The 11,334-nt window shown below is 42.5% G+C and overlaps 1 protein-coding gene across 1 annotated transcript in view; it reads left to right on the top strand.

Annotated features, from left to right (window-relative positions):
* The window catches only part of COL4A3 (collagen type IV alpha 3 chain), an 86,445-nt gene that overhangs the window by 15,268 nt on the left and 59,843 nt on the right, over positions 1 to 11,334 (top strand). Inside the window, exons 8-14 of the mRNA XM_040229862.1 lie at positions 125 to 178; positions 1,855 to 1,881; positions 2,390 to 2,467; positions 4,992 to 5,054; positions 5,181 to 5,216; positions 7,052 to 7,093; positions 10,346 to 10,423. Coding sequence (XP_040085796.1) covers positions 125 to 178; positions 1,855 to 1,881; positions 2,390 to 2,467; positions 4,992 to 5,054; positions 5,181 to 5,216; positions 7,052 to 7,093; positions 10,346 to 10,423 — 378 coding nt within the window. The remainder of the gene's footprint in view (positions 1 to 124; positions 179 to 1,854; positions 1,882 to 2,389; positions 2,468 to 4,991; positions 5,055 to 5,180; positions 5,217 to 7,051; positions 7,094 to 10,345; positions 10,424 to 11,334) is intronic.

Raw genomic sequence — 11,334 nt, 5'->3', positions numbered from 1 at the left:
CTGTGAGGAATTTGGGTTACTTTGTCTAAATTTACTGCTGCAGGGTTGGAAGCAAGGAACAGGGGAAATAAATAGGCTGTTCTAGAACAACTAAGAAGAATGACAAGTGTCATGTGTCTTCCAGGGAGAGCCAGGGTTCCCAGGACTTCGGGGGACCCCAGGCTACCCAGGGATACCGGTAGGTTTATATTTCTAACTCTGAGACATGATGTACAAGTACAAGGAGTTTCCTTTGAAACGATTGTATACAGGAATCTGTCATGACCTTGGGGAAGTTGAGGCCAGTCAACAGTAGACATTTGACTACTCTTTGCAACCCCACCAGGCTCCTCTGTCCATGGGATTTCACAGGCAAGAATACAGGAGTGGGTGGCCTTGCCCTCCTCCAGGGGATCTTCCCGGCCCAGGGATTGAACCCACGTCTCTTGCGTCTCCTCTATTGGCAGGCAAATCCTTTACCACTGAGCCACCTGGGGAGCCCAGTAGTTGAGAAAGGAATGAATAAATGCACTGGGGTTTGCACTTTGAGACCTTGTTTTGCTTTTGAGACACTGAAGTAGAGATCTGAGATAGATAGTGGGAGACACCTGGATGGGTGGTGGTGACTCAAGGATGGAAGAGAGGAGAGAAGGGCCTTGAAAGTGGGGTTTAGAGAGCTCTAACATGTGAAGGGAGGTCAAGGACAAGGAGCCTGTAAAGGAAGAAGGGCCCTGGGAGTAGAAGAGAAGCAAGAGGGCTATATTCTGGAAGCCCAGGAAAGATATCGTTAAATAACAAAAATTCAGCTGAGTAAATCTGACCATCTAACTGGCTTTATTGGATAATTCACAAACCCAGCTGTCTCCTATCCAGCAAGGAAAGAGTTGCCTCCAGCCATAGATAGCAAAGGATTTTAAAGTCAGAGAGAGAATGGAAATATGACATTCTTAGCAAAGAATCTATTGTTTTATTAACAAAGAAGGCATTGTCTTAGACAAGGTAGCCTGTTAAGGAGAACAGAAGGGGCTATTGGGTGGAATATCTTATTAGTGCTGACCTGGAAGTTCCAGGTTGGCTGGTCAAAGGTCACATTCCTGGAGAAGGTTAAAACCATAGTGTAGGCAGGTATTAAGTCTTGGTTTACTGCATTGGACCTAGCAGGAGTGATTCCATTTTGGAGTCATCTCTGTTTTAACAAATTCCAGTAAAGGCGAGTAACAGACAGCTTCTTAGTGCTGTTGAGGAGTTCAGTAAGACAAGAATGAATGTTTTGTCCTTGGTTTCTATAACATCAAAGTCATTGCAGACTTTAGCAAGGGATATGGGATAGGGAGGCCTGGCGTGCTGCAGTCCATGGAGTTCGCGAAGAGTTGGACACAACTGGGCAAATGAACGACAACATTTCCATGACAGATGGAGGCAGGAGGCAGATATGGGCCTAAGGAATAAGTGGGGATGAACAAAGTGAGTAATTTATAGATGACAGGAAGGATAGGTAAGACAGGATGAGGCAGTGTATTCAGGGGGAGACTGGTTTCCCTGGTGGCTCAGATGGTAAAGAGTCTGCCTGCAGTGTGAGACCCAGGTTCAATCCCTGGGTCAGAAAGATTCCCTGGAGAAGGGAGTGACAACCCACTCCAGTATTCTCTCTTGGAGAATTCCATAGACAAAGGAGCCTAATGGCTACAGTCCACGGTGTCTCATGACTAAGTGACTGACATACACTTTGTATAATGAGAAAGACTTGAGCAAATGTAAAAGCCAATAGGAAGCTTGCAGTAGGAAGAGAAGGCAGAATAGCAGAGAGAAGGACAAAGCAGGGATGTTCTGTATTTGGTTTGCCTCTAGTTATTAATATGATGCTCTTTTCCCTAGGGTGTCATTGGTTTGAAAGGAGAAAAGGTAAGTGATTTGTGGCATGTTATTGTTGAAAAATCTCTAATTGTACATATGAAAGGCACATCTCTTAAGATATGTCATTACAAATCAGATTTCATGATTAATTCAGAAATGACATTTATTCCTATTGAGCATCTTCTACTTCTTGTCATAAATATGTCTTAAGGAATGCAAGCGTTGTATCATCCTTTAGGAAAATAAGGTCTGGGCAAGGAGAACTGATCTTATGCTCAAGGCTCCAGATTCTAGATCAGGAAGTGCCACTCATTTTGGTGTCTTGGGAAATGGTCTATTATTCTTGTGTCTTCCCTCTATAGCCAATGGTCAGTTTTAGAAAACATGAAAATGCTTTGAATTCTTCAAAACAGAATAACTAAAAAATCCTATAGCATTTCTGTAAGTATATATCCTGGAAGCACTTTTGTCCTTGAAATAGTATGACCTTGAATAATCATTTAAAGATGTTTTGAAGATAAAATGCTGCTAATATTTGATGAATTTCCTTTTCAAGGGCGCTCCTGCTGAAGGAGAAGGTGTAGGCCTTGATGGAAAAGGTGACCCTGGGTTGCCAGGAGCTCCTGGATTCCAGGTACACACTTCAGAGAAGGTCTCTATCATTCTCCATCTCTCTCTGTCTCTTTCCACTTCTTTTTTTCTCTTCTTTCTCTCTCTCTCTTCCTCTCCTTATATCTTTCTCACCCTCTTAAAAATATTTTTCACATTTATGTTTCTATTTATATATTTCATTTTATTCTAAAACTTTCACCTCATTATAAGAAACTACATTAAGCTCATATAAAAAGGATGCTTTTGTACATATGTATTTTTGTCTCTTCTCAAGTCTCAATCACCCAAGCTTTCTTCAATCTAAGGAGAAGTTTTCAAGGAATGGTTATGTTCCTCTTACTATTTGTCAAAATCCAGGATAGGTTTGTATCCCATATCAAATGCAATTTAAAACTGTAATATTAAATAACAGTCCTATTGTAAAGTATGCATGATAGTAATATTTTATTTAAATGCATCTTTCTCCTGCTGAATAGTTTGCTTTCTGATAGCTATGCTTGTAGCCTGAGGGTGACCCAGAATAGATACAAAGAAACAGCTGTTCCCCCGAATATCCTTTACTTCCTGATTCAAAGGAGTCTTTTGATGCTCACTTTCAGATTAATTAATCATAGATATCTTAATTCAGAAATATATGTGGAAATTCTGAGTAGAGGTTGGTATTTGCCTGAGCAAGTCAAAGAGTTTGTTAAGATTGTTGAACATCCATTTAGCAAGCCACGCCAGCTGGTAATGGATGGGCTACAAAACTGAACAGTGTTGCAATTAGAAGCCAGCAGAGAATTTTATTTATTTACTTATTTTCGGCTGTGCTAGGTCTTGTTGCTGCTCTCGAGCTTTCTCTAGCTGCAGTGTGCAGGCTTCTCAATGGAGTGACTTCTCTTGATGTGGCGCACAGGCTCAAGGCATGCGAGCTTCAGCAGTTAGGACACACAGGCTTAGTAGTTGCGGCTCAAGGGCTTATTTGCCCTGTGGCGTGTGGGATCTTCTCAGATCAGGGATCAAACTGGTGTCTCCTGCACTGCAAGACGGATTCTTAACCACTGGACCACCAGGGAAGCCCAGTCAGGCTTTTGAGAAAAGGCACAAAAGTCGATGGGTGTTGGTTTGTTTCCTGTTTGCTTGTTTGTTTCCTTAGGAAGCATTAAGGGGTCAGATGCTGAGGGCGGAGAATCTAGTAAGAGGAGACAGCAGCAATCTGGGACACGATGTATCCCTTAAATGAGGGCAGGGAATCTAGTAAGAGGAGACAGTAGCAATCTGGGACAGGATATATCCCTTGAATGTGTGTCTAGCACTGGCAATGTACTACAATGTGCTACTGCTGAAGGTACAAGAGTGGGATCTTCAGTTCTACAAGAAATCCCTCTTACCATCCACCTGCCAGTTAGGTACCAGGAGCTATTGAGGCTCTGGAATACCATAGTGCACAAATCCCCAAAAACAGTTTAACCAAAATTCTTGCCCTCATGGCACATGCCTTTTAGAAGGAGAAAATATTTCAAAATGTAAATTACTTCCTGTGTGTTGCATTCAGTTCAGTTCAGTTCAGTTGCTCAGTTGTGTCCGATTCCCTGTGACCCCATGAATCGCAGCACGCCAGGCCTCCCTGTCCATCACCAACTTCCAGAGTCCACCCAAACCCATGTCCATTGAGTTGATGATGCCATCCAACCATCTCATCCTCTGTCGTTCCCTTCTCCTCCTGCCCTCAATCTTTCCCAGCATCAGGGTCTTTTCAAATGAGTCAGCTCTTCGCATCAGGTGGCCAAAGTATTGGAGTTTCAGCTTCAACATCAGTCCCACCAATGAACACCCAGGACTGATCTCCTCTAGCATAGACTGGTTGGATCTCCTTGCAGTCCAAGGGACTCTCAAGAGTCTTCTCCAACACGACGGTTCAAAAGCATCAATTCTTTGGTGCTTAGCTTTCTTTGTAGTCCAACTCTCACAGCCATCTCACACAACTGGGCAAATGAACAACGTTTCCATGTGTTGTGTTAGATAGTAATAAATGCTGAGGAGAGAAATTAATGTTGGGTTGAGGATAGGAAGTGCCTAGGTTAGAAGGAGTGCTGTGGCTTTAGATTGGATATGCAGGAATGTCCATGGAAAGGATGTTTGAGTAAAGACAAGAAAAGGGAGCAGAAGTGAGTCATAGAGATAGACATCTGGGGAAAGAGGATTCTAGGCAGAGGGAAAGCAGGTGGAAGGATCCAGAGGTAGGAGCATGCTTGGCGAGAGACAGAGAGGCGGGGAGAAGAAAATTTTCTAAAAATCTTTAAAGTCTTCTAAAGTAAAGCAAATGCTTTGGTCATTTTTCTGGAAATAGAACCACCAGGATGGTGGTACCCCCAGGTAGTACCACCAAGATAGTCCTGGTAGTTATACACGGCACATGGCCTTTACTGAAATCAACTGCAGGCGTAAATGGGAAACATTTTGCTCTGATTTTACTAAAATAATTTAAGACATTTAACTAATAGACATTGTTCTTCAGTAAGAAATACATTTAAACTTACTCTAATTCTTCTCTTCATTTAAAGGGCTTGCCAGGCCTTCCAGGTTTTCCTGGACCTGCGGGTCCACTTGGCCCTCCAGGATTCCTTGTGAGTATGAAGCCACCATTGCAATAGACATTGTAACTAATAAAAGAATCATAGCTTAAAGATTTTAAACAGAGTTGTAGGCTTGGTGCACTACCTGCTGTAATTTTAACTCATGGATTTTTCTAGGGCTTTCCAGGAACCATGGGACCTCCAGGACCTAAGGTAGATTGCAATCTATATGTTGTACCAGCCAGAACATCCTAACCGATCTAAAAGCCAACTCAGTCTGATTGCACATGCGGGTCTCTGCCGGGGCTTCTCTTTGGGACTCACGAGAATCCCCAGCAGGGACGTGAACAGTTCTCCATCTCTTTCTTCTCTTTTCCCTGCACTTCAGTAATTTGATCTCTGATACAAAGAATATTAATTCAATTTTAAGGAGCTTCTTGTTGGGAAAAGAGCAAGGATTCCTAGTCCATAAGTTTCCATTTCTCATAATCCTGCCGATCTCCCAGTACTTTATCTTATACATTTTTGTACTGGGCTGCTTCCCAAAACCAACCTGTCTTCATACTAGAAAATAAAAGATGACTGTTCATGTGCTCATTAAACAGGGTCCTGCATGTCTTTCTGTTACAAAAGCCAACTGTTAGGATTGGGGAGAAAAAAAAAAAAAAACTTTTTCTTCTATCTTCTTAGGTTCAGTGACTGGGTTAACAGGAGAAAAAAAGGTTGATTTCATATGCATATGGAGACCTCACAGAAATGAAATGAAAACCCCAAAGAAGCAATCAGACCCAGAGGCTTGTATATCATTTTAATAAAGGGTGATACATTTGTGGTGAAGTATCAAGACATAGGAAGTGGGTTGTGAGCTTCTAGGGGCAACAAATTGTGGGCAGGTAAATATATGGGGGAAACTAGTGGAAGATAAGGGTTATTTCAGTGAAGTCTGTTTATGCAGGCTTAAGCTGGTGTTGTCTCCCGTGATGAGCTGTCTTCTCTTCTGTGTACAGGAGCGGGGAGGGTGACATTCACACGGGGAAATCTGTGCCCAGCCTTGGGGCCCAGGGAGCGAGGAGAGAACTTTTTCTGCATTCCCTGTTTCTCAAATGCCTTCAGCTCAAAAGAGTTCTTCTGCCAAAGTGGTGTATTTTGGGGCTGGATAGTCTGGTCTCCTTCATTAGTTTAAGTAAGAAAATGTTGAGAGAGGGCTGAGCCTCACGGAAATTAGTACTGAACACAGTATCTCTTACGATCAGGTAAGCCTTGGTGTGTAGGATACTTTCCAAGGTGTTTTTACTTTTATTGTTTCATTGATGTGTGTGTACATACACACACAGAGACACACACATACGTTCTCTGTGAGATGAACAGGTTCAGGTTAAGTGAATCATCAAACAGTAATTGGCAGAACTATCATTTCAAATCTTTTGATTTGTCATCCTGAGCTTTTCTCTACTGCTTGTGGCCTAATGGGGTGAAAATCTGCAAACTCAGAAGCAAAGAAACAAAGAGACATTGGTTGAAATGATAGATTTACTGAAGAGAGATGGTTCACATTAGACTTAGCTCATGTTCTAACATACTAGTGAAGTAAGGTTAGCTTGAATTCTCTTTTTAGTCCTCTATTAAGTTTTGAATTTCAGAGTCCTGAAGTTCAGCTACACATCCCTCTTATTTTTAAGACTAGAAAACAGGGCATCATGAAGTTACGTATCCAGCCAGCAGATTCAAAACTAGCTGGTGGCTGGCTTAAAAAAAAGGTCCTCTGAGCTAAAAACAAAAAGGTCCTCTGAGCCGGCTTCCTCCACCCCATACCCTTTCATGCCATCACTTGCATTTTTAAGTAACTCCCTTCAACTTTCTGTACTTTAAGATCTCTCCTTTTAAAAAAAACATGTTGCCACTCTACTCCAAATAATAAAGTAACTTTTACAATCTTAACATTACGATTAAAATGTAAGTGTGCAGTTACAAACATTGGAACTTTAATGGGCTTAGACTGTATATATGTATTCATTAAAAACATAATTTGGTTTTGTCTTTTCTTACAGGGTCACATGGGTGATAACGTGCTAGGACAGAAAGGAGAGCGGGTAATTTATATACTGTGGTTTATTTGCGGGCAAAATATTTTAGGTTCCTTAGTAAACAACACATTTTATGATGCTATTTGCAGCAACAGGGATGGACCTAGAGATTGTCATACTGAAGTAAGTCAGACAGAGAAGGAGAAATATCTGATGATACCCTTATATGCAGAATTGAAATGATACAAGTGAACTTGTATACAAAATAGAAACAGACTCACAGGCTTAGAGAAAAGCTTATGATTGCCAGGGAGAAGGACGGGGGAAAGGGATAGTTAGGGGCTTTGGGATGGACATACATAGACTGCTGTATTTAAAATGGATTATCAACAAGGACCTACTGTATAGCACAAAGAATTCTGCTCAATGTTATGTGGCAGCCTGGATGGGAGGGGAGTTTGGGGAAAAAATGGATACATGTATATATATATATTCCTTTGCTGTCCACTTGAAACTATCACAACATTGTTAATCAGCTATACTCCAATAAGGTAAAAACAAAACAAAAAAAGTCTTAATAACCCAGATAACCGCAATGGTGTGATCACTCACCTAGAGCCAGACATCCTGGAGTGTGAAGTCAAGTGGGCCTTAGGAAGCATCACTAGAGAGGTGATGGAATTCCAGCTGAGCTATTTCAAATCCTAAAAGATGATGCTCTTAAAGTGCTGCACGAAGTATGCCAGCAAATTTGGAAACGCAGTTTTCATTCCAATCCCAAAGAAGGGCAACGCCAAAGAATGTTCAAACTCCTGCACAATTGCACTCATTTCACATGCTCAAAAGTAATGCTCAAAATCCTTTAAGCTAGACATCAACAGTATGTGAACTGAGAACTTTCAGATGTACAAGATGGATTTACAAAAGGCAGACGAGCCAGAGATTAAATTGCCAACATCAACTAGATGATAGAATAATCAATAGAATTCCAGAAAAACATCTACTTCTGCTTCACTGACTACACTAAAGCCTTTGATGGTGATCCATCACAACAAACTGGAAAATTCTTAAAGAGATGGGAATACCAGATCACCTTACCTGCCTCCTGAGAAATCTGTATGTAAGTCAAGAAGCAACAGTTAGAACCAGACATGGAACAACAGACTGGTTCCAAATCAGGAAAGGAGTACTTCAAGGCTGTATGTTGTCACCTTGTTTATTTAACTTATATGTAGAGTATCATCATGAGAAATGCCAGGCTGGATGAAGCACAAGCTGGAATCAAGATCGCTGGGAGAAATATCAATAATTTCAGATATGCAGATGATACCACCCTTATGGCAGAAAGCAAAGAGGAACTAAAGAGCCTCTTGATGAAAGTGAAAGAGGAGAGTGAAAAAGTTGGCTTAAAACTCAACGTTCAGAAAACTAAGATCACGGCATCCAGTCCCATCACTTCATGGCAAGTAGATGAGGAAACAATGGAAACAGTGACAGACTTTATTTTAGAGGGCTTCAAAATGAAATTAAAAGACGTTTGCTCCTTGGAAGAAAAGTTATGACCAACCTAGACAGTATATTAAAAATCAGAGACATTACTTTGCTGACAAAGGTCCATCTAGTCAAAGCTATGGTTTTTCCAGTAGTCATGTATGGATGTGAGAGTTGGACTATAAAGAAAGCTGAGCACCAAAGAATTGATGCTTTTGAACTATGGTATTGGTGAAGACTCCTGAGAGTTCCTTGGACTGCAAGGAGATCAAACCAGTCCATCGTAAAGGAAATCAGTCCTGAATATTCATTGGAAGGACTAATGGTGAAGCTGAAGCTCCAACTTTGGCCACCTGATGTGAAGAACTGACTCACTGGAAAAGACCCTGAAAGATTGAAGGTGGGAGGAAAGGGGAATGACAGACGATGAGGTGGTTGGATGGCCTCACCGACTCAATGGACATGAGTTTAAGCAAGCTCCGGGAGTTGGTGGTGGACAGGGAAGGCTGGCGTGCTGCAGTCCATGGGGTCACAAAGAGTCAGACATGACTGAGTGACTGAATTGAGAGTGTACCATGAGAAATGCCAGGCTGGATGAAGCACAAGCTGGAATCAAGATTGCCGGGTGGAATATCGATAACTTCAGATATTCAGATGACACCACCCTTATGGCAGAAAGCAAAGAGGAACTAAAGAGCCTCTTAATGAAGGTGAAAGAGAAGAGTGAAAAAGCTGGCTTAAAACTCAACATTCAAAAAACGAAGATTGAGGAATCCTGCTGCTGCTAAGTCGCTTCAGTCGTTTCCAACTCTGTGCGACCCCAGGGGAAGGCAGCCCACCAGGCTCCCCCGTTGCTGGATTCTCCAGGCAAGAACACTGGAGTGGATTGCCATTTCCTTCTCCAATGCATGAAAGTGAAAAGTGAAAGTGAAGTCACTCAGTCGTGTCTGACCCTCAGCGACCCCATGGACTGCAGCCTACCAGGCTCCTCCATCCATGGGATTTTCCAGGCAAGAGTACTGGAGTGGGTTGCCATCGTCTTCTCTGATCGAGGCATCCAGTCCCATGCAAATAGATGGGGAAACAATGGAAAGTGTGACAGACTTTCTTTTCTTGAGCTCAAAAATCACTGTGGATGGTGACTGCATCCATGAAATTAAAAGACACTTGCTCCTCAGAAAAAGCTATGACAAATCTAAACAGCATATTAAAAAGCAGAGACATTATCTTGCCAACAAAGCTCCATATAGGCAAAGCTATGGTTTTTCCAGTAGTCATGTACACATGTGAAAGCTGGACCATAAAGGCTGAGCACCAAAGAACTGATGCTTTCAAACTGTGGTGTTAGAGAGGACTTGAGAGTCCCTTGGACTGCAAGGAGATCGAACCAGTCCATCCTAAAGGAAATCAGCTCTGAATATTCATTGGAAGGACTTTTACTGAAACTGAAGCTCCAGGACTTTGGCTGCCTGATGCGAAAAGAGGAGAAGGGTACGACAGAGGACGAGATAGTTGGATAGCATCTAACTGTCTAACTCAATGGACATGAGTTTAAGCAAACTCCAGGAGATGCTGAAGGACAGGGAAGGCTGGAGTGCTGCAGTCTATGGGGTCACAGAGGCAGACACAACTGAGCAGCTGGCCACCAACAACACGAGACTTACTAATACACATTTAATTTACTAAGTCACATTGAAACCAGAGTATTTGCTGTGTCTCAAGCTTTGTTTGCTTTATTTTTTAGGCAAGAACTAAAGAGGAAATGTAGATCTCTTAAGCTTACGTTTTTGTTTTTTTTTTTTAATTCCTGAGTGTATTTGTCTTTAGGGTGTGAAAGGATTGACAGGACCACCTGGACCACCAGGAACAGTTATTGTGACTCTAACCGGCCCTGACAACAGAACGGTAACTCTTCTGTTTTATCATTAGGCTCCTGCCTTCCCCTCTCTTCCATGAGGCCCTGTGATCCCTTACCTCTTTTATAAGCTCTGTCACCTAAGTCCACTTCCCAGGTGGCCCAGTGGTAAAAAAAATCTACCTGCCAACTCAGTAGAGTAGAATTGGTTCAATCCCTGGGTTGGGAAGATCCCCTGGAGAAGGAAATGGCAACCCATTCCAGTATTCTTGCCTGGGAAATCCCATGGACAGAAGAGCCTGGCGGGCCACAGTCCACAGGGTTGCAAAGAGTCAGACACGACTTAGTGACTAAAAACAGTAACAGCACCTAACTCCAGTCCAGCCAGCCTGGGTCTCTGGATTTTATTCTTTTCCTGTCTTTTACTCAAGAACTGGAAAGCATGAGGTGGAGAAGACCCAAGGCAAGCCACTTTCAAGACTGTTGAAGGAGGAGCCTCAATCTAATTTTGCTTACCCTTTATCCTCATCTCTCTCACTGTCCCTAACACAGGCTGGGTTTTCAGTGTGTATTTTTGAATAGGTGGTAACAAAATGGGTGTATGTCTCTGATCCAACTGGATGGTTGTTTTGCTATCTAGTCACTCAGTCATGTCTGACTCGTGACCCCGTGGACTGTGGCCCGCCAGACTCCTCCATCCATGGGATTCTCCAGGCAAGAGTACTGGAGTGGGTTGCCATTTCCTTCTCCAAGGGATCTTCCCAACCCAGGGATTGAACCTGTGTTTCCCGCTTGGCAGGTGGATTCTTTACCGCTGAGCCACCAGGGAAGGATGGTAATGGCCTAAAAATAAGGATGGAGTGTTATCATAATCAAATGGGACGTTTTTACCATGCCATTATAACCCCAAGACACTGTGGCCCCCATTCCTCTCCAAGGACACCATGACTCTTATTCGGAA

The sequence above is a fragment of the Oryx dammah genome, unplaced genomic scaffold, assembly GCF_014754425.2.
Source record: "Oryx dammah isolate SB20612 unplaced genomic scaffold, SCBI_Odam_1.1 HiC_scaffold_27, whole genome shotgun sequence".
NCBI classification, from domain to species: Eukaryota; Metazoa; Chordata; class Mammalia; order Artiodactyla; family Bovidae; genus Oryx; species Oryx dammah.
Note: the sequence above shows the minus strand (reverse complement) of the source record. Positions and strands in the feature narration are given on the sequence as shown.